At 44.5% G+C, this 23,926-nt stretch overlaps 2 protein-coding genes across 3 annotated transcripts in view; both read left to right on the top strand.

The window, feature by feature from the left end:
* LOC308155168 (zona pellucida sperm-binding protein 4-like) overlaps nt 1-23,926 on the top strand; it is a gene marked incomplete at both ends in the record, with an annotated part of 36,069 nt that overhangs the window by 1,738 nt on the left and 10,405 nt on the right. The window contains 3 exons of the mRNA XM_080528422.1: nt 333-525; nt 1,153-1,300; nt 1,455-1,530. Coding sequence (XP_080384548.1) covers nt 333-525; nt 1,153-1,300; nt 1,455-1,530 — 417 coding nt within the window. The remainder of the gene's footprint in view (nt 1-332; nt 526-1,152; nt 1,301-1,454; nt 1,531-23,926) is intronic.
* tpst1 (tyrosylprotein sulfotransferase 1) overlaps nt 22,694-23,926 on the top strand; it is a 42,411-nt gene continuing 41,178 nt past the window's right edge. For both annotated transcript variants that reach the window (XM_080543314.1, XM_080543312.1), the window contains exon 1: nt 22,694-22,851. The gene's annotated coding sequence lies outside the window, so the exon portion shown is untranslated. The remainder of the gene's footprint in view (nt 22,852-23,926) is intronic.

Here is a 23,926-nt window from a genome sequence, read left to right as displayed (position 1 = left end):
GTGTGTTGGGGTCCAGGGTGTTTATTAACTGAAGCAGTACCACACGTGTTTTAAGTGGTCAGTAGTGGTACGCTAGATCGACTTCGTTCCCTTTTGAAGTATACTGTATGGAAAAACTCAATTGAAAGATGCTTAGTGAAACGTCTTCTCAAAACACCAAATTGTGACCAACATGCAGTATTTGTATCAGTTGATCAGGAGTTACTGATTCCAGTAATGGAAGCCTGGACCCACTGGCACTTGTCCCCTATACTGCACTCATGCAGAGCCCTCTGATTTGACCTGTTAGTGTTGCACCCTGCTTGTAAACGCCATACCCCTTCCCTCTACAGTGCTGGATCCCTACAGCTCCTTCTACAGTGAGGCAGACTACCCAGTCATCAAGATCCTGCAAGAGCCTGTGTATGTTGATGTTCACATCATGGAGAGGTCAGATCCCAACATTGTCCTGACACTGGAGCACTGCTGGGCCACCTCGACCTCCAGTCCCCTTAGCGTGCCGCAGTGGGATCTCCTCATTAACGGGTAACTAAATCCATAACATCTACATATACACCCGCTGTATAAAGAAAACTCAAAACATCATTAGACACCACCCACCCTGCCTATGCACTATTCACACCTCCCATCCTGAAAATGCTATAGAAGTAGCTATCAATTCACACCACCCGCCTCAAATAGTTTCTTCCCACAGGCAGTTAGGTTGCTGAACCATGTGCACTGCCCTTGGCACTTTACACCCTGCACTAAGCACCTTGACTTTTGTTTGTATTGTGGACTTCTTGTTTGTGTGATACTACAGAGAGATGAGGCTGAAGAATTATTGTATTAATAAATGACGAACTTGAAATCAGGTAAGGCTGGTGGAGGTAGAAATCGGAGGTTGGGCTCATTGTAACACATGAATGTTTGATGCCATTCCTTATTCCATGCGTTACAATGAGCCTGCCCTCTAATTTCTACCTCCTGACCTACATGACTAACATTGGCTCCTTGGACCCTGTTCTGACTCAAACGGTCACCCAACTGCATTCATAGTTGACTTAAACTTTAAAACAAATGCCGTAGTCCTTATTTATTGAACAAGTCAACATGTAAACACTGATTGTCTTGTCCCTTGCTGTCTGACCCTCTCAATCTGGTTCTGTCCAGTTGTCCCTACCAGGATGACCGTTACCTGACCACCATGGTCCCTGTGGACGGCTCCTCCGGGCTTCCCTACCCAAACCACCACAAACGCTTCAGTTTCAACATGTTTACCTTTGTGGATACTGACACCCTGCTTCCTGTGGCGAGGACGGTATATTGATTTTGATGCACTAAAGCGTTAACAGTCATTGTAGTTGCCAGTTATGGTGGTCTTTGAGGTCCCCATTATTATACCAGTGGAAATTAAGAGGGTCCTACCGTTTTGCTTTTATCATGCGTTTGTTGACGTGCTGTTTTCTGCCTAGGTATTCATCCACTGTAGCACTGCTGTGTGCTACCCTACTCAATCGGACTCCTGCCAGCAGGGATGCAGCGTTCATAGTGAGTGGCAGTGTTTTACTCCATACAGGCATCAAGGGAGGCTAGTGGAGGTTGAACAGTTCATTGTAAGACACGTTCATTGTAATGAAGGGTATCAAACATGTTCGATACCTTTGGTCATGCCATTCTATGCATTATAACGAGCCAGTCCTCTGATTTCTGCTTCCCCTGATGGCCGTATACCACGCTTCAAATTACAGGGAGGGAGTGAATGTGTAATTTAAACTCTACGTCCCACGGGAACACTTCACTAAACTCCACAGTGATGATACGATGACTAATCAGAATGGGACACTGGCTCGGTGTCACGTTCTGTGGGTCTGGGTCCAGTTCCACAGAGCAGCACGTCCTCTTTAGTTGAAGACAGAGGCATTTGTCTGAAGGGTTTGGGTTTGTTCAGCAAACGACTATAAAGTACTGATTTGCCAAAGGTTGGTTTTGTATTTGATTGGTCAGTATCAAAGTTGTAAGCTTATGAGCTGATCTGCTAGTTTATTACACTCCTAATGTTCACCAATTGATCTAGATATTTTAGTAATTTCACCAGGAGGTCTTGTGTGGAGAACCAGACTCCTTGCAGGATGTCAGCACATGGTTCTTTTTGCCATGTTATTGCATTCCCTTCCCACTTCTCTGTACTGTTATGAGTCTGAATAAATGTAATTGTTTTGATTATTCTTTCTGTTAAAACAGCACAGTTTCACTAAATGTGCTGCTTCTTTCTAGGGAGAAAAGTACGAGCGCTGAGAGATGCTGCAAAAAATATAATTTCCAGTGGGAGAATTATCCTGAGGGACCTGTACCTTTCTACCTCAACCAAGGTGTGAAGAAGATGGCCCTTCGTCCCTGCTATGGCTTTGACTACGAGAATGGAAAGTGTTTTATGCTTACGACTTTTTCATAATAAAAGAAAAGTAAGCCTTTATTTATGACTTGTGTTTTTATTGGCCTCCATCAGTGTCCAGAAGATCTGTTTGTGTTTACTCCAATGTGCTAAGATGGTGAGGAAAGAAAGGTAATTGTAGAAACTAAGGTTTTGGGTGGGAGAAATGTCTATTTTGACCCATCAGATCTCTGCCATTGAAGGAATAGGAACCAACCAATAGCTTTCCCAATGCTCCAGGTTGACTTGTCCAATCATGACATGTCATGACCCTCTGGAACCTCATTCACATCCCAATGGTTCTTCTACCTTAAACAACCTCCCCCTCCCCCCCAAAAAGCCCAGTCAAAACCCAGGAATATTGGAGGTCAAACCTCTAGCGCTCCACTAGCTGCTCATAACTGACAACAAATTGATTCTCCAGACCTTGTCAACGGTGAAAGCATGTCTGGCTGGGATAGTCATGAGGGGGCAGACGTGAGTTTCGCTTCATTGTTGGCTTAAATCCTATTTGCATTGGTGCTGAATACAGTAGGCACTTAGATCCAACAGGCATGAGCTTCTGACAATGGTGGTTTTTGTTCTGAACAGGTCACACAGGGATTCGTTCAGGGAGGGTGGCGGGGGCGGGCCGCCCCCCCATCACGGCTCACGTTTCTCCTTGACTGACCCAGGACTAACCATATTAAGAGGGGTTATGGGTTTAAGTGTTTCCAAGAGACTTGTCGCCTGTTGGCGCACTTTAAAGCACTACCATTAGCGGTTGGTGGAAAATATCTTGTTTACATTTTATCCTGTGAAAGGAGTACAGTAGACCTAACTTTCAAGGTCACACTGCCAACATTCCTTTTCTGCTACTTTTATCTTAGTGGTGACCTTTACTGTGATTCCATTTCCTTTGTGACATTGTAGAGCTCAGTTTGGGTAGTTTCTTTCAGGTCTCTATGTAAACTAATGCTGTCTGAAGTTTGTTTTACTTGCATGTTGAGAAAAGAGTGGTGAGTAAGAGGAATGACTGAACACATTGCTTCATAACTGTCATTGCTTTGGTCAAACTATCCTTCCAAATGGTCATGGTCATACATTTTTTCATTTAAAAAAATGTATTCACTCCCTCCACATCTGCCCCAGTTGGAAAGGCACAGTGGAGTTGCAACTGATTCTAATAATCTAACAACTACGTCATTCATCAGCATCATTGCTGTACATAAGTATTTGCAGCTGTGTCTGCTGAACAAACACACAGGAGAAAGATGTCTCCTAGTTTCCTTTCTCCCTTACCTGGCACCTCGAGGTGAGGATCTGGAGCTGTCAGGTACATACGAGCAGGGAGGAAGATGTGTCAGAGGCAGTGTTCATCTCTTAAAGGGATAGTTCACTATTTTACACCTTTCATTCAGATAGTTCCTTACCCTGAAAGTAGTCCATGGGCCAGGAAAAACGTTACTCCATGGTTCAGATTTGGTTGGAAGTTACTTTAAGGTGATTTGGCAACACATTTTGAACACCCATCACTTTTTCTTAGCAGTGGCTAAAGTTTGTTGAATTTTAAACCTCCCTTCAATCAGAACAATAGTGTACAGGAAACATCTATAAGGTGTATCATCGTCATCTCTATCCTTTCATGACCATCACTCTGTATGGGACCTCACAGCCAACCCAGCTGTGCCTCCCTACCAGCAGAGGCTGGGCTTATTGTAATGCATGGACTGTGTTTGATACAGTTCCTCATTTCGTTCCATGCATTACAATGAGCCCGTCCTCCGATTTCTACCGGCCTCCCCTGCTCTCTACAGACTGCCCCAACAATGGTTTTATGGGGAGGCTGATCCCAATAGTAATATTCTGCTTTGTTCTAGTTTATGTAGAGTATAAACCACTTATTTCCATGCACAGTATTGTGTTAATTCTATGGCCAGGGGTGTTCAGATCATGACATCATGGAAGAACAAATGTCACTGATGTTATCGTTTCCTCTCTGAAACCAGTGACCCTGCTTTAGGGCTGTCTCACTTCTGTTGGCCCCAATGTTATCTAGTCATGACGCAACAAACACCACGTCTGTTATTTTAGTGACTAAATAGTTTAGGTCCACTCTTATCCCCAGCGTCTTAGTGTTTGCTTCAGATAGTGCCGGTTGCAGATTAACGCTCTGACGGGATGGAAATATAGATTTCGGATAAATGAATGTCTCTGGCTCTGCTCAGCTGTAGTCATGGCTAAACCCACACATGTTGACATTTCCAGACTATTGATTTTAGGCTTAAAGCTTGCGTGTGTGTGTGCGTGTGTGTGTGTGTGTATCTGTGTGTTTTGTTTGGGTCTGCGTTCTGTGTACATGCCCTGTGTAGAGGGGTGTCTGTTTACAACGTGCAAACACAGATTACCCCAACAAGCTTGCCTGTCACGAGGCTCCATGTCTAAGCTGACTCTCTGGTTAGATTGCACTCATTAAAGCCTGGGGTTATTGATTAATATATCAGTCAGAGATTGTGTACCATCTGTCAAAACGGTATGAGCGATGATATAGATATGGAGATGGTTGGGACCGGTCGTTCATAGTCATTACTGCATTGATCCTGTGACGCACACTGTTGGGGTAAACATCCAGGCCTGGGGAGAGAGGAAGACCTCTTGCCCATCGATCACTAGTCATGCCACCTGTAGGGTTTGTCTTTCTGACCACACTACCAGGGGAGGCTGGTGGTGGTCGAAATCAGAGGACGGCCTCATTGTAATGCAAGAAATGGTGTTTGATACCATTCCTCCTTCTCTGACTATGTATTACAATGAGCCCAACCTCCGATTTCTACCTCCACCAGCCTCCCCTGCTTCCTATGGTTATCCTCTCCCGTGCCAGAGCTTAACGGTCTTTGTTTTCTTATTGTGCTTGGCAAAAAATCAGAACAAGGATGCATCTAACAGTGTCACTATAGCAACAAGCAAACATTGCCAAGGAACTCATCCCGAGGAACATGGTGTCTCTGGCTTGTTAGTGACGGCAGGCAGGGTAGCAGGCAGCCCTGTTCCAGATCAAAGCATTTCAGTTAACAGTAAAAAAAAAAAAAAAGCCTAGTTTGCTTCCAACATCTCCACTGGAAGGAATCAAACAGCGGCAGAGTCTGCTCGGCAATGAGGAGATATTTTTGTATCTCAAACTGCTCATCATCGGTTAACGCCACACACTCACAGGCATGACTCACGGCCCCTGCTCGCAAGCAAACAGCGAGAAAAAATAAGACTCACTTATGAATTAATTTGTTTTTCTGCTGTGTTGTACCGACCTACCTGCACTGTACGGATCAGTGTGTTTTTTATCTGATCTGCTCGGCAGGAGAACATCACATCTGATCCTCGACTCGCCTCGCTTGAGTGTCTCGTCTTGTCTCTGTCATATTTGTTTTCCCTTGTGTCTCTCTATGTTATCCGGTTCCTATCTGGTATCTGTGATGACAGCGAGCAGGCCTTCTGGACAACAATAGAGATGATAATAGGAGGCTGTCTTTCTCTCTTTTCATTGCTTCGGAGAAAGAACCATCCGTCACTAGGGGGGTCAGTCGAAGAGCCGATGGCCTGAAGCTTCCGATGGAGTCATGTCATCCTTCATGCCAAGTCTTTCTCTGTCCCTTTTTTTTTCTTTCTCTCAGTCCCTTTTCCCCCCCTTCTTTCTCTCATTCCCTTCATTTTCTCCTGACCTATATCAACACAAGGTCCTACGGGACAGCTGCTATAGTATCTGGCTAGCTTCCTACTTCAAGGAAGGGCAAAAAAGCGGGAGAATGAGGTGTGTGCGTACGTGCGTGCGTGTGTGTGTGTGCATGCGCGTATGAAAGAGTGAGAAGTGTGGGTGTGAAGAGGGGTGTTGTGAGTGTTGATAGACAAGGCGTACAGCAACATTATTCGAAGGGCATCTCACATGTTGATACCCAGGCCTGTTAGGATCAGGAGAAACATGACGTTGGAGCATGGAGGGTGGTGTGCTCAGTGGGGAGGCTGGTGGAGGTAGAAATCGAAGGACGGGCTCATTGTAATGCATTGAATGGAATGGAATGGTATCAAGTAAATGCGTTCCTCATTCCACATGTTCCTCATTGCATTATATGCATTACAATAACACTTTTGGCAGGACCTGTGCCCATGCTGGATGCAGAACGATGCAGATATAACACTACATTTATGGACAGTGTGTACGCCGATAATATGTAGGGAACTTTTCCTGGATACATGGTGTACAGGTTTTTCTCCCTTGCTTGCTTGCTATGCGCCGGTGGTCCTTGGGCCTCTCCGTGGGGGCCCCCGGCTGCCCCGTGTGCCTGGTCTGTTCCGCAGCTGGGGCACCTGCTTGGCCGTCCTTGTGCGGGGCCTTTATGGTCTGTGCTTGCTTGGCTGGGCCGGATGTGCTGGTGGTGGGGCGGGCTGGGTGTGTGGGGCGGCGGGGGCTCCCCGCGCGGGGGGGGTGTGGGGTCCACAAACTGGTAGGCAAACTGGTTAGTAGTCGCTCTATGAGTAGAGGGCTGCAAGGGAATTTTCCTGGCTACATAGTGTACAAGTTGTTACTTTTGCCTGCTTGTGGCTCTGTCAGTATGTGAAGCGCATTGAGTTGCATCTTGTAAGAAATGCGCTATACAAATACAATTTGATTTGATTTGATTTGATTTGAATGAGCCTGTCTTCCAATTTCTACCTCCGCCAGCCTCCACTGATGGGGAGGGAGAATCCCCAAGCATGTACAGCTTGGCACAACATGGTAGAACAAGCTGGATCTTGTAAACCAGCCAAGTCTGCTTAGCTAGAGGGAGAGGCAATGGAAACAATCATTTATTAGGAAATATTGGGTCATCAACATTACAAACTCTTTGCCCCAATTCCCCAGCTGCTTGTATTATATTTGGCTCTGTTTGAGCTTCTCTCGACGTGGTTTCAAGGGAGGTTGTCAAGTGAAGCGCGTGGAGACAAGGCAGCATGCTTGGTTGCGTCCCGTATGAGGTTTGTCATGGCCGATAGGGAGAGTGATTTGAGCTGTGTCTGCATGTATCATGCTCGGCTGTAGGAGATGGGAGTGACAGGGAGGCCGAGGGAGGAGGGGAGGTGGGGGAATAAATTGCTTCAATAAATGGGAGAAGATACTTGGTACCTTACCCTGGGAGACGTGTCCAGAACTGCGCCTAGCGCCCGGACCCAGACCAACACCCAGGCTGTCTGCCCAGCCGTGCCCAGTGCAAGGGTGGCCTTAACCCTGGCAGCAGCCCAGGAGAAGAGAGGGGTTAGCCTACATGATGTCCTAGAAGGAACATCTAGGGGTATGATCCCAAATTAACGAGATTAGCAATCTGTTAGTAATTCATTCCTAGAAAGTTGTAGAGTTACAAATCACAGACATAGACAATCACATAGATGGGAGAACCTAGAAGCCTGACACACAAGGGTAGAAATTCCACCGACCTGTATTTTCTCTATGCATTACATGATGTTTTGAGATGGAGAGCAATGTAAGGCTAGCTAACGTGCAATCTGTTTGTCATATTGTATCTGTCTTCTATCTCTCTTTTAGCCCTACCCCTCCGTTTTGTGCATATCATGTAGGGTAGGGGTGTCCCAATTCTTGTTGGCATGTAGGGGTAGGGCCAAGTGGTAGGGCTACATAGCCCTCCAAATTGAGTTTTTTCAGATGCACACTCCAAACCGAGGGTTAAAAATGTGTGTTGAAATTATTTTCTTTGTTAATAAAGATTTGAAAAATGATGATAGCCATCTTATTATCTTAGTTTAATGTTATTTCAATGTATTATAGACCTTTTCTTTATAACAAGCAATCTCTAGTATGCCGATGTCTTTAGCTAGCTATCTAACGTTACAACAATGTTTTAAGGCTGATTTGTGCATGACAGTCCCAGTTTTGATATTTCCATGTCGCATTTCCCCCCTTTGATGGCATATGATGAAATGTAACTAAAGTTTGCACGTATTTTTAGTGCAGACTGGCAGGATACAGTATGAGCACGGGTTGCTAGCCTACAGAGCACCTCTATTCTGTCATGAACTGGCCTGATAATGAAGCATTGTTCTTTTTTATTTGATGACTTGTGTGATCGATTGACAGCTTGAACGAATCGCGAGTGTCCATGCTTTTCTATGATACTACTGATGACGTATCAGGGTCTTATTCCTGAAGGGTTATCCCATTTCATTGGGGAAGATTTTCAAGCCGAAAAAGCGAGTGGTACTCCAAAACGAGGGGTAGGGGTAAGAATGAGAAATGGGATTGGGCCTATGTCTGCCCACATCACATAATTGACCCCTATACAGTGTGTTAGCCCTGGGCCAAGATATTCAGTCTTAGAAATACAGGGAAACTGCACACTACCACATAACTCTTTTTTCCCCCCTTCTCCCGTTTCTCCCATTTCACAGTGTCTGCTATCGGATACTGCAACATTAATGATGACATGATTAGTGGCACATATGGCCTTAATGGCCACGTCTGTACGACAGCTTTCACTGTGGAAAAGATATTCTTCCCACTCAGAAGCCAGGGCGAATCTCTGACACTGCACAATCAGGAGGTCTTTATTGAAGGAGTCTCTTGCCTTGATTGGGCTCAAGTTTCGCCACACAGGCACCAGCCTAGGCCAGGGCTCCCTGGGGCTTTGGCAGAGTGGGCAGGAAATACAATAAAGTGTCATGTCCAATTAAACAGTAAATGCATTAGGTCTGATTAAGACGGACTCGCCCCGGCCTTATTTGCTGCAAAGCATTCTGGCTAAATTGGCCCCATTCATTTTGCATTATATAAAAAAAACGTAAAAAGAGGTTGTGTATCTTTCCATATTTCCCAGAAACCCTCTTCCCATCTTCCCTGACACACTTACATACACACACACACACACACACACACACACACACAGACACACAGACACACACCACCCCACACCACACACCACTCCCATATAAGATGAGATGAGGAGCAGGAATACACGTGGTTGATACTAATCCTCATTCCATTCCTCATTGCATTCCATTGACTGTAGGACATTGTGGTAAACTATTAATCATTTTAATAATCCTCCTCACTGCAAATCATTTTGATATCACTGCATATTCCAATCTTATCAAAGTGTGTGAAAGGATCTATTTAGAAGTGCTTTCACATTTTATCAGAGAGAGAGAGAGAGAGAGAGAGAGAGAGAGAGAGAGAGAGAGAGAGAGAGAGAGAGAGAGAGAGAGAGAGAGAGAGAGAGAGAGAGAGAGATGTGCTGTGTTGTGTTGTGTCTAATAACTGCAGTTGGGATGATGGCTGATCAGAGGTGGCGTTAATTCGCTCTGTGATTGCCACGGTTTCATATACTCTGGACAAGGATGCAGTGGACTGACACCTCTGCTGCTATTGCTAATGAAGACACCACTGAAGCTAACGCTCATCAACTCAATACTACTGGAGATGACAGGCGTGTATCTCACCGCTGTGGCTAATGCTAATACATAATCACCATAGACACCAGGGGTTTCACCACTATGGCTAATAAACATCTCGTTAGCCTCATAGCAAATTAAGTAATATTTTGGTCAAATTGAGATATCTGCCTAATTCTATTCTCCTAACACTGCTGATTTACTGTGCATTATTGCATATGCCATCAGCCTTGTTAAATTCCAAAATCACTATCTGCCCAAGCCATTTTTTAGACTACCGTACATACAAAGATGACTCGGCTGACCACAAGTGAAGCATGACTTAGGCAATTATGCTATGAGGCTAACGATATCCTCATCTTACTTAGAGTCTGAGCCCCTGCCCACACCAAACTATGCTATTCATTAATTACAGATCCAATGGCGCCAATGGTTTCTCAATGGGACTCATCCGTTGTCAAACAACGGAGATGACAAGGGTCTGTCTGTATCCATTTCATTAGTTTTGGCAGTTTTCTTTTGGGAGAAAAAGTCCTTAAAAAAAAGAAAAAGTTGGAAGGAATTGAACTTTTCACAGTCCATTTATCTGATTAGCCAATTAGAAATGAGATTGCGTATTGAGTCGCTAGGTTGTATTGTTCAGTTGCTAGGCTGTTTCAAGGCCAAAGTCATGCCTGAATCCCACGGATCACATCGGATAGTGACTTCATACATTCTGTACATCTGGGTTCTGATCGTTTAGTGTTGCCAGGGTATCAAAGCCATAGTAGACATCAGGCCTTACTGCTCTGGCTCAGTGGAGGCTAGTGGAGGTAGAAATCGGGGGACGGGCTCTTTGTAATGCATGGAACGGAATAAGCAATGGTATCAAACGTTTGATACCGTTCCTCTTTCCGTTTCATAATTTCGTAATACAACGAAGCCCGTCCTCCGATTTCTACCTCCACAAGCCTCTCACGGCTCTGGCTATAATGTTAATACATTAACAGCCATCACCAACAGGCTGATAAGCTTAGCAGTCATAGCCGACCTTTTGAGCCAATGGTTGTCAATCTCAGCTGACATCTCCGTCCACACACATACAGCAGTGCCCTTTACACCCAAATGTCATTCTGGATATCAAACCCTCAATTCGTTTTGGTCCGGTCAAGTCCCGCATCTCATATAAAATCCTCCTCCTCACCGACAAGTCCCTCCATGCCCGTGCCCCTCAGTACCTATCTGACCTCCTCCGCCCACATGCTCCCCCCCCGAAACCTGCGGTCGTCAGACTCATGCCTGCTTGCCCCCCCCTCCACCAACCTGCGAACCTTTCGGGGACAGAGCTTTTAGGGTGGCAGCCCCCATCCTCTGGAACTCTCTCCCTGCAGTGATCCGCAACATCCCAACCTTGACGCCTTTAAAACGGCCCTCAAGTCCCGCCTGTTCACCAAGGCCTTCGGCCTCTAGTTCTGTTGTTTTGTTTGTCTGACTGTTTTTCTTTTCTTTCCTCTATCTCTGTAAAGCGACCTTGGGTACCTTGAAAGGTGCGACGTACATTCAAGTTAATCATTTTTATTATTAAACAGTGCACCGTATATGAGAGCACACGAGTTGGGTGGTCTTTGACTTATGATAGAATAGAGATTTCCCACATCAGACCTTGATTCTTGAATGTGTGAGACGGCTATAATAGCCAAGGCCAACTCTACCACTCTTCCCGGATCTCTCTGGATCTTTCTGTGAAACTCCCAGATAAACATGAAGTATCGTCTCACCTTTTATGCACCTTTATTCTCCACCATTGCTCATCTTAGAAAGCCTTTGGACATAGTTTTGGAAAAATACATAATTCCTCATCTTATCCAAGTCCAACAAAGATAAAACATCCATATCACTATCTACAAAGCACACGCTATCTGGCAATGTTTGAGGCACATGGGTACAGAGGGCCAGATGCTCAGCGGAGACAACCACTCGACCAGGAGGAGAGTAACGAGGGGAGAGAACTGGAGCGGGCCTCAGCTTTTTGATGTATGTGGGCGTTTAGTGTAAGAGCCAAGCGGAGGACAATGTGTGAGGTCTGCAGTTCATTTTTTTAGAGAGTTGAAAGAGAGAAAAAGGCTCATACAGTACTTTTACCTGTAACATCTCCTCTGCCCCTCAACTCAATCGCTAGTCAATTTCATTCGTCAAAGTCCGGCGTCTGCTTCATCGACTACAACCACAACACTTGGTCGTTATATCAAAGAAGTGTAACGTGATCGTGTTGGGTGTAGACAACTGTTCTGTCACCCGACCGACTCTTGTTCCCAGACACTTCTGCCCAAATGCACGGTTGGTCTGGTGGACCTTCATTAAGCCAATAGGAAGAGCCAGCATCGAAATGGCCCATAACCATTGACTACTGTATACTCTGGATCAATCATCTCCCACAACGACCCCCCCACCCGCCCTCCCCTCACCCCCACCACATGTTTCTGTTTCAGAATCAAATAATAAAAAGTACATTACTCACATAAATTCACTCCCGCTTTGACCGGGTGTGAGTCTCTTGTTGTTCCAGGCTTATATACGCAGTGCGCAATAGCCTGGGGAGGAGGTTACCTGACAGCTAGCACTGATTTAAAGTGCCTTGCCTGAACTAAGCTCGCTCTATTTCTCTTCCCTCTACCTGCTCTCACTTCTCTATTTACAAACCTTCAAAAAAACAAAAAAAAACATCACCTTCAACCCTAAACTAAGCCTAACAGTAACAGTAAAGCAACGCCCCTTCAGAAGGACCCCTACCAAGTGAGTTACGGTTTAGGAGAAGCATACTGAGAAGCATACTGAGCATACTGAGAAGGAGAAGTATGCTGCTGTGTATACTAGAAACCACATGTCCATCCCTGAAACCTTACTCCTTCATGTGCCATATATCCAGATGGAGAATGGCACCCCCAGGCCTCGAGCCAATGATGTCGCAGGGCCAGGGTTCAAAGTTCATGAAGCTGGCTGTCAAGATTATGGTGTCCTATGGGTTATAGATCAGACAGGGAGGATATCCTGTTGCATGATGGGAATGAGAGCACGGGCCATGACACAAAGAATCCAGACCCCCTAACCCCTAATACTCTCTATATCTGTCTCTCGTCTGGTCACAGTCAGGGGAGGCTGGCGGAGGTAGAAATCGGAGGACAGGCTCATTGTAATGCATGGAATGGAAAGAGAAATGGTATCAAACACACACAAATACACACACAAATACACACACACACACACACACACACACACACTGGGCTGTATTGAGTTTCTTACACAAACTGTAATGCAGGCCAGTGAGCCACCAAAGACACCACTGTGAGTACTCTGTCCTTGTGTCTTCCTTCGGTGTATAAGAGTCACCAAACTGCACTAAAAACTCCTCTCAGGGTTCACAGAATAAAGCCTCAGCCAGTATGACAACTGTTCAAACCACAACTGTTTTTCTGCCACTTCAGCAGCCCACATACTGTGCTGTTCATGCCCAGCGGTCCTTCACCGAAGCTCGTTTCCGTTCTTGACATTACCAGAAATGGTTTTGTGGGATTTTTATATGTACTATTAATTTGTCATTGTGTGTCACTGCATTTCCAAGAGCAAAGTCGCAACGATCGTAACAGCAGGCAGACCTGTCGAGGAAATAGATCTAACAGGTCAGTGTTCTCTGGTCTTTCTGAGTGTCCCGATCTAAACCCAGCCTGTCTCCACTAGCAGTCCGCCCAGCGTCACCCGCCACTCCTGCCTAGCCTTCAGGCTCCAGTCAGCCAGTCAGCCAGCCAGTCAGTCAGCAGGCTGGCTACCGCAGGGTTGTCTCTCCCTCCCTCTCATTTTAAAAGGATTTCCTCCCTGAAGTGTTTCCAGTTGCAGACACAACCCCCTCCCTCCCATAGGATGTTCTCCTGGATGTCTGGAGGGCAGTCTTGGTGCTGTAGCAAAGGGAAATGTAATCAGTTACTGGTCTCCATGCACTCCCTCCAAAAATGTGCATATCTGTCCAAAGGCCTATATATTCTATATTGCTATATTCTTAATTAATAGTCCTCCTTCCTGTTTCTTCATCGTCATCATCATCATCATGTTGCCAGGACCCCCCCCCAACTGCCTGCCCCCTAACCTTATCCCTAACCCTACCCCCTCCCAACACGCACGCACTCACGCACGCACGCACGCACGCACGCACGCACGCACGCACGCACGCACGCACACACACACACACACACACACACACACACACACACACACACACACACACTACTTCTACTACTGTACTGTACCAAAACCTCCTCCTCCTCCTCCTCCTCTCCATCTACCATAGGACCGTACCTAAACAGTGGGATACAGAAAATCGGCTTAGGCTAAGACCTGGTCGGAGTCCCGCCAAGCCTGATTCACCGCAATTAAACTGGAGGGACAGCCTATTAATTCATGGGAGTGTGTGCAAGTAACTGAGGGCAAAAGCATACAAACACTGGCTTTCTTCTCACTGCGCGTGCCACACAGAGGTCTCGGTGGTGGGGTCAGCCATGGGCTACATACCAGGGCTGTCACTGGTTTCAGTCATCTTCTCCTACATTAGCGAATGGTTTACCACAGCGGATTGTGTATGAAGACGAAGATTGTGAGGGACAACTCATAATATCCTGTGCTTTTATCCTGTACACACACACACACACAAACACACACACAAATCCACGTTGCGTTTGTTTGGTACGATGAGGGAGGAAAACAAGGCGAAATCAACAGTACCTGGGACCCCACCTGGGACTTGAACCACCGATCCTTGGTTGTTTTCAGCAGTTCCGCCCAACAACCAAACAGAATGGCAGAACAACAGTGACAATTGAGGCGACTGCTCTTCCCCCCTCCATCCCTTGGCACGCTGGCTTAGTTCGGAGACATAGCGCTCCCATTGTGCCTCTGCCTGTGTGCTTTAGCATGCTCCCATACCCTCTTAGGCTTTGAGTACTTAGGTATCTGGGCCAAGAGCTCCTTCTCTCTTATTTTCTGTTTTTTGTTACTTGTTTTGCTGACGGGAGTTGAAAAGCTGTTGACTAATCAGCCCAGATGCTCCGGCACTAATTGGGAACCAAAGGGAGAGGTGGGCAGAGAGGTTCTGGGCTTGAAGATGAGGCATCGGCTACATCTCAGGACTCAATGGAAATCAGGGGGAGGCTGGTGAAGATAGAAATCGGAGGACGGGGCTCATTTTAATGCATGGAATGGAATGAGAATTATATCCACAACAGAGGAATGGTAGCTTGGTCCTCATGTCCTTTCCCTTTCCTGCGATGTGATTGATAGCTATACGGACTAGAGTGGCCTCCACCATACCGCTTTCTCACCACCTGTTCTGGCGGGAAGAGGAGAGGACATGGAAAAGAGTCACCGATCACCATTGAGATGCAGTGACTGAATAAATATAAGGTAAGAGATAGAAAAAAAAGATAAGGGTGTTTGGGACAAGAGTTTTCCCAAACACAAGAGAGGGATAGAGAGAGAAAGGGGACTATCGGAGCATTCACTTCACCCTTTAAGGAGAATAATAACAGAAAAAGGACAATGTGTACTTTTCTCTCGATAAAAGAACATCCGTCTAGATTAGAAAAAGCCTCATCTTGTCAATGCGAGAATGCTTTGATATCATAAAGGACTATTTTTCATGTCTCTGGCCGCCACAGAAATGTACTCAAATCGCTAGCCCCTTTCCCACACCCCTCTTATTAGTTCTGAGTGTAACATCCGCTCAACGTCAGTGTCACTTATGAGTTATTTCAAATGGAAGTGTCTATCCACTCCTCCTGTCATTAAAAGCCCACAGAGGGTGAAACTGGCAGACGAACTACGAATCTCACAGATGATGTTTTCTCAGAGCAGCAAAGACGGGGCTTTATTCAATTATCTTTGCATTATGTGTGTTGAGTTATCTCTTGTTTGTTGTTGCAGATGGAACAGCAATGATATTGCTAATGATCACAGGGGATGACTCAGGTTTAGCAGGGAATGTGAGGGTTCAGTGTGCCAGGAACGTAAACAGAGACATGATGCCGGCGGAGTCGTGGGAACAATAGCTTCTGTGTGGAGAGACCTGTCCTTAATGTCATCTCTCTCTCTCTATCTCTCTCTCTCTCTCTCTCTCTCTCTCACTCTCTCACTTCTCTCTTTCACACGGAAATAACACTAATAACACTAAATAACACTAAACTTGGCATGACACAGTTTCTGTCAATTGCTTAAACCATTTGTATGAAACTGGAGTTGCCCAACACAATAACATACATGAGGTCATGAGCACAACTGTAGCATTTATAGCAAAACATGCATTTCTGTTGTTGTAACTAAGCTAGCCATGTTATTAACTCCAGGATTATTACAATTCGCTAACAAATCGCATTAGTTGAATGCATGATAACTGAGTCATTTGTTTATATAACATAAACAGTGTACTGTATACTTACTAACATTTTGGTTCAGGCAACGTTCTAATGCCCAATGGAAGAAATAGATGGTTTTACTCTCCCAAGTCTCTCAGTGATTTTTTTTTTTCTCTCGATGAGACTAAATCTGAATAAATAGGGGTTTCATAAAAATATAAGACAAAGGCAAGTTGGCATGGAAGAGGAGAAAGAGTTATTTTGCAGGAGCAAGTCTCCAAACAGCTGGGGTGCCGTCTGTGTGCCAAGAGCCGAGACTGAAAAGAATAAATAAAATTATGTGTGTCACGAGATCCTAATCTTCCATTTGGAAACACGGTCTTACTTTTCACAGAAAAGCCTTAGCCTGTATCCTGATCCTTGAGCGCAATGTTGCACACAAAGCTTTTTTTTCTCCCTTCCCCTTAGAATGACTAATGAATTGATTTTTGAGCGATAAGTATGGCCTTACTGAGGCAGGAACAATGAACAAGTTTATAAAGGGCCTCGGTATTGAAAAGTTTAGGCATTTCATTCAATTGTGTGAAAGATTTCTGTCAATTTCTAAATTCCCTTTTTTTTCTTTTTTAGGAAAGTAGTAGTAGTTTTTTGAGGAAAGTAACAGCTGCTCTTCATTGGGAAATCCACAGTGGAGCAAAGTCTGGAGAGTGGAAAGGTAAACACTGGCAAAGAGACACATTCTGGCATGTCAATCAAGGCCACGTTCTTTGCAAAAACACAGTAAGCTGTTTCTTTTTAGAGGGTAAGGAAAGTCCAGGTGTCAGTCACTTTTCCATTGTTTGATGCACATGGTGTCTCTTAAGGCAACAGTGGAAGACACACACATACTGTACCCTTTAAATGACCCTGATTTTACCTGACGTTGATGGGACAAGATACCAATGAGCAATCTATTTGTTGCCAAAGTCCACTCTTATTCAATGTGATTGCCTCTTCATGTTTATCAAGTCTCATATCAGATTAGATGCAAAACCACAGTTCTGTTGAACTAAGTTGAACTTAGCCCATGAGGCATTTATTATAAGTTATATTCTTCAATGGCATTCAACCAGATCTTATCCACCTCATTTTTCTGGTTTTCTGCTCGAAATGACATGCCCACAGTGAATATAGAATATCTCCACAATCACAAGGGCCTTCATAATGATCTTGTTATCAAATGAAAGCTAACACCTGTGGGGTGGCTGTAGAAGTGTCAGAATCAAAATATATGTTACTGTGTCAGAGTAAATAGAGCTAGAACATTATAAAACATCTCAAATTCAGTCTCCGCCTAAAAAAACAACAGCTTTTACAGTGAATATCACCTTGGAAACCTGATGACGAAGCCCAAATCATCTAGGAATCAGTACTCCAGGGTCTTATTAGTACTTGTGCCAAAGTCGATGCTAGTAATGTGAGCAAATGCAACTTTGTACCTGTTTTAGTACAGGTATGTTTAGGCGGACACCTATATGTTTAGGCCATTTGGAGATATTTTGGCACCATCTTTGACCTTTGACCTTTCTCATGTATCAGATTTCTTTCTTTTTGGGGGGATTTTTTTGGGTTGGCCGACCAATGGTATGGAAATTCGGCGTTGAAATTCTCCAGTTGGAGAAAACTGGATGTGACTTAGGCCGCGTTTACCGTCTCGGAAAAAAAATTGTGGCATCGTATAGCATGCAAAGTTGTGAAAAAAATTTGATATCGATGAAGAGAATTGATCGAGGTAAGCTCTTTATATCACTTCGGATCCACCTGTGGGTCCGTTGGCTCCTATCATTCATTTAAAAGTAAAAAAATTAAATGCACCAATTACAAATTGCCAACTTAATGGAAAAGGGTGGATAATTGGGAGGAGCGCCCAGACAGCCTGTTACTACTGAGTTGAAGCTCTACTTTCACCCAGACAGCCTGTTACTACTGAGTTGAGGCTCTACTTTCACTCAGACAGCCTGTTACTACTGAGTTGAGGCTCTACTTTCACTCAGACAGTCTGTTACTGAGTTGAAGCTCTACGTTCACCCAGACAGTCTGTTACTGAGTTGAAGCTCTACGTTCACCCAGACAGCCTGTTACTACTGAGTTGAAGCTCTACGTTCACTCAGACAGTCTGTTACTGAGTTGAAGCTCTACTTTCACCCAGACAGTCTGTTACTGAGTTGAAGCTCTACGTTCACCCAGACAGTCTGTTACTGAGTTGAAGCTCTACGTTCACTCAGACAGTCTGTTACTGAGTTGAGGCTCTACGTTCACTCAGACAGTCTGTTACTGAGTTGAAGCTCTACTTTCACTCAGACAGTCTGTTACTGAGTTGAGGCTCTACTTTCACTCAGACAGTCTGTTACTGAGTTGAGGCTCTACGTTCACTCAGACAGCCTGTTACTGAGTTGAGGCTCTACGTTCACTCAGACAGCCTGTTACTGCGTTGAAGCTCTACGTTCACTCAGACAGCCTGTTACTGAGTTGAAGCTCTACTTTCACTCAGACAGTCTGTTACTGAGTTGAAGCTCTACGTTCACTCAGACAGCCTGTTACTGCGTTGAAGCTCTACGTTCACTCAGACAGCCTGTTACTGAGTTGAAGCTCTACTTTCACTCAGACAGTCTGTTACTGAGTTGAAGCTCTACGTTCACTCAGACAGCCTGTTACTGCGTTGAAGCTCTACGTTCACTCAGACAGCCTGTTACTGAGTTGAAGCTCTACTTTCACTCAGACAGCCTGTTACTGCGTTGAAGCTCTACGTTCACTCAGACAGTCTGTTACTGAGTTGAGGCTCTACTTTCACTCAGAAAGCCTGTTACTGCATTGCCAGAGATTTGCAATGTTTAAAAAGTGCAAAGAAAAATTGCACCATCTGAGCCCCCCCCCCCAGTCTAATACACTTTACCCCCCAACATCAGTTCAATTCTAATCCCCAGAGAAGAGATGCATTGTGGGATAGGGTACAGACTGTCATTTCCTCCAATTCTCCCAAGACTCCTATTCAGTCCCACACTCAATACAACCTTTGAATACCTTTTCACACAGGTCCCCCGAGGACACATTGTGGCAAGAGCTATTTTCACCTCCATCTTTTCACATGCGACATATTGCATGGGAATAATGCAATCGCTTTGAGGGGAAGAGGTTTAGAGTGTTGCGCAGTGGGAGTATAGTCGTTAAATCGGGATGGAAAATGTTGAGATAGTGTTGATTTCTATGTTGCATTGTAGCACACTGTTGCAAACTAGCCTCACGTGGCTGTTGCCAGGTCGTTAGTTGAACTCTGTAATGAAGTGCAACAAGAAGCTTGTTTCATTAACACTCAGGTAGGATGAAGAACATCCCGTTGACACCTCGGCACAGCAGAGCAGTGCATTGTATTTAGCCTATGTATTTCGTCTCAAGTTTTCAGTGCCAGTCAGATCATTTAACATGCACTTTGAACTCTGCCAGAGATGATAGCTGGTCTCTGCTGGCCGCTCAGTCTGACTGAAACCAGAGAGTCTACAATAATGGCATCATTGATCACCCGGAATCTTTTTTCCCCTCTCTGCCTCTCAGTTCAAAGGACTTTTGCCATGAGAAATGACAGAGAAAGAGACTCTTTTTTCCCCCATTTTCACAAGAGACTGACATCTTTGTAGTGTTATCCAGTGTAGTGTCTTCTGAGAGCTGATGTGTTTCAGGCAAGGGGAGGCTGGTGGAGGTAGAATTCGGAGGACCGGCTCATTATAATTCATGGAATGGAATGAGGTATGGTAGTAAACACACATGCCTCCACTGATTGACTTGAAGGTTTCTCTGGACCACAGCAACTGATATACTGCTAAATGAATACATGTGAATGCAAAAACACATTGACCACAAATCCCACTTTCAAATCTTAAATCTAACCCTAACCCTAACCCTAACCCTAACCCATTTAAAATATGTATTTGTGGTGTACTTTGAGTTTACAGTGACGATGTAGGCTACAGTCAAGTCAAGTCAAGTCATCTTTATTTCTAAAGCACATTTAAAACAACTTGCGCTGACCATAGTGCTGTACATGAATTAAAATCACAATAAAGGCAATAAAATCATGATATATAGAATCACAATAACATAAGCATAAATACATACATAGAAAAAACGCTTAAGAATATAAGTGTGTTCTAGGCCTGGATTTAAAGGAATCGATGGAGGGGGCAGATCTGATCGAGGGGAGGATGCTATTCCACCGTGGGGCTGCGACAGAAAAGGTGCGGTCACACCTGAGCTTGAGCATGGATTTCGGGGAGGGACCTGGAGGTGGATAATAAGGGGTTAAGAGGTCTGAGATGTAGTAGGGGGCCTGCCCATTCAGGGCTTTAAAAACAAACAGGAGGACCTTGAAGTCAATCCTGAACCGCACGGGAAGCCAATGGAGAGAGGCCAGAATAGGGGTAATATAGTCTTTCTTCCTGGTACCCATCAGGAGCCTGGCAGCGGCGTTCTGGACTAGTTGCAGGCGGGACAGGGACGACTGTCTAATCCCTGTCAATACAGTATGTATTGCAGTGACTGGTGGAGGCTGGTGGAGGTAGAAATTCGAGGACAAACACCATTCCTTGTTCCATTACATTACATTGCATTACACTGAACCTGTCCTCCGATTTCTACCACCACCAGCCTTCCCTGATTTATTGGTGATATTAAAATATAGCACAATACTAATGTTTTTAAGCCAGTATTGGGTCAGAGAAAGGAGAAGTGTGCAGTGTAGACTATATTGAATGGGATCGTGCGTTGTGAAGCAATCAAGACAACTTGACTAGATTGTTGGTAGGCCTATTGTTTGATCTAGATCCTGGCTGCTTCCAATCCACCTTGTGTCTCCTGATACGTGATTATCTTTATTGGAGGTGGCAGAGGTATGCTGTTAGCACCACCAAAAACAAAGCAGAGAAAAACATGCCAAAACGACTGCTGCTTGCATGACTGCCTGGGCTTTGTTGTTAGACTTACTCCAAAGAGAGAGAGAGCGAGAGGAGAGAGAGAGAGAGAGAGAGAGAGAGAGAGAGAGAGAGAGAGAGAGAGAGAGAGAGAGAGAGAGAGAGAGAGAGAGAGAGAGAGAGGGAGAGGGGAGAGGGGGGGGGGGGGCGCTGGACTAGACTGTTTTCTTTTATTGTTTCATTGCATGAAATGCCCCCAGAAGACCTGGCTAGACACTTTTATGATCTTCGAATATGGTAGTCCATCTGCCAGGGTTCATTTCATACTCTGAGATGTTTTTTCTTCTTAATTTTTAACATCAAAGTACACAACATCCGAATACATTTTCATCCTGTTAAAAAGGTCAGAGAGAGACTCAATCAGGGGAGGCTGGTGGAGGTAGAAATCAGAGGACGGGCTGGTTGTAATGCATGGAACAAAATGAGGAATGGTATCAAACACATTCAACGCATCACAATGAGTCCGTCTTTCGGTTTCTACCTCCACCAGCCTCCACTGGTCTCAGCAGAGGAGAGCCACCAACCTATGCAGACTTGGTTCCACGGAGGGGCCTACAGTACAATGCTAACCTCCATCTCTGCAGCTAAAGCTGTCTCAGAGAGATAGAGACTGGCAAGGGGCCTGGCAGTTCTCCACCTATTAGCCCAACCCGAACCCAACGCTCACATGCTGTATGTACTGTATGTGCAGCAACAAATGTGTTAGCAACAGAACAGCATATACAGTAGCTTATGGGGCCGTAGTGGCAGTGCTACTGTAACTGTAGGCCTAAGTTATTATTATCTTGATTTATATATATAGAGAGAGAAAGGGCATGCAAAGCTGCATTGGCTAAATCTGAAACGCTCCACCGAGAATCATATAAAGTGACTGAAGTCATTTATTTAAAATGTTCTTTATTTGGGAAACAAAGAAAAAACAAGTTGGTTTAATCAGAATCTATTGAGAAAAAAACTGTTCTCTAATAATGGTGAATGCATATAAGAGTTACACTTGACACAGCAACTTTAGTTGCTTCTGTACCTGTGTAGCAACTCTAGCCTAATTACTCTTGTCATAACTTTAACACGGTGTAACAGTAGGTAAGTAATTGCTTTGTAATTGCATAGCAGTTGAGCAGTTTGTGTTACTGCCAAATGGAATAAGGAGAACAGCTCACAAACTCCATATACTATGTAATTACAGAATTACTATGTAATAATATGTTAATACAATAGTAATTACGTCGACACGTTAAAATACTTAAAAATAACGATGTGTATGTTTTACTGCAATATGAGTGATATTTAATACTTTTCATATGTCACTGTATCTTTAAAAGTGTTTGCTTCATTGTTATTCCGCCCCCTCAATGTATTGGACCAATCCACTACGCTCAGACAGACACATCTTTCGCAGGTGGGCCAATCGCAAACCGGCTTTCAATGCCGGGGACACCAGTCTAATAAGTACGGTGTGACGCGTGAGCTGCGATACAAATGAAAAGAAAGCAGTAACAAGTCATCTCGTACTGTACGTTGTATGAGCGAACGCCGAGCGATCGGAGCCAAGTCAAACGAGTGGAATGTAACGAGCAATGGTCTTCAACTCTTAGGAACAGTTAGCTGAACCAGAACGTCAACGATCTCTCGCAAACGGATCCCGCTCCATTAGGTGGGTATGAAGTGAAAGATATAATGTACCAATGCAATGCCTCTTTCCTTCCTCTTCTTCCATCAGTGGAAACAGCGACAATGAATGTAGCACTATGCATTCGGAACTCTTTATGAATAGTAGTCATTGTCATTTTGGCTCAGTTGTTTTTGTCAAGCTTTGTAACGCTAATGGGGTTTGCGTAAATGTTTTGGCACGTGCTTGATGTTAAATCTCTGGAAAATGGATCTTGCATATGACACGGAATGATCTGGGAAATGTGAAATATTGATATGGAAACAGACCTCTTAGGCTCATCGAGGATCGTGTTTAGATTGAGTCATCGTATTTTCTGTATCGTTTTTTTTTTTAAATGTATAATAGGTGACTCCTCTAAAACGTGAATATTGGACAATTAACAACACCTGATTTAAGATGCGCATAACGAAATAAACGACGGCATCGGTGGTACTGACGTACGGTGGTGAAAATGATAGTGACTCTGGCTGTCGCCCTTTTATAGCTCTATCCATATAACATTGATGAATAGCCTTCCCACATATCACAGAAAAGTATGCACGCGTTAAGCACAATCCTGTGAGTGCAATTTCTGGTCATACTGTAGTTATCCGGTGATTACTCACACAATTAGAGGTGCATCTCCCACCAGCCGCAGCCAACGTGTTTTACCGTATTAGCAGCTCGTGACGTTAGAATTATAAGGTTCTATCTCCATTTTTGTCAAAATTGAGTTTTTTACATAATCTGATCCATTAGGTGTTTATTAATGCCTGTGTGGTGTTATTTTAAAAATGTTGACATTTTTGAGTTAGTAATTCATAAAATACAAAGGTTCCATCTCACAAAACATAATGGAATGTCAAAACTTTGACGCTCAATATCTCTGAACTGCCCTAAACGGAGATAGAACCGTATAATTCTAAGCTCACGAGCTGCTGCCTTTAGGCTACAAAGCAGTGACAATTCTAGTGTCTGATATAGGGAATTCCTACACATGTTGACTAAGCCTATGGCTTTCCTTTCCTATCTATGTAGACGAAACATTGCAGTAGATATTTGGCAAAGAAGCCCAGGT

Source organism: Nansenia antarctica, assembly GCF_963989245.1.
Source record: "Nansenia antarctica genome assembly, chromosome: 1".
NCBI classification, from domain to species: domain Eukaryota; kingdom Metazoa; phylum Chordata; class Actinopteri; order Argentiniformes; family Microstomatidae; genus Nansenia; species Nansenia antarctica.
The sequence above is the reverse complement of the archived record's forward strand: the minus strand, read 5'-3'. Positions and strand labels throughout refer to the sequence as shown.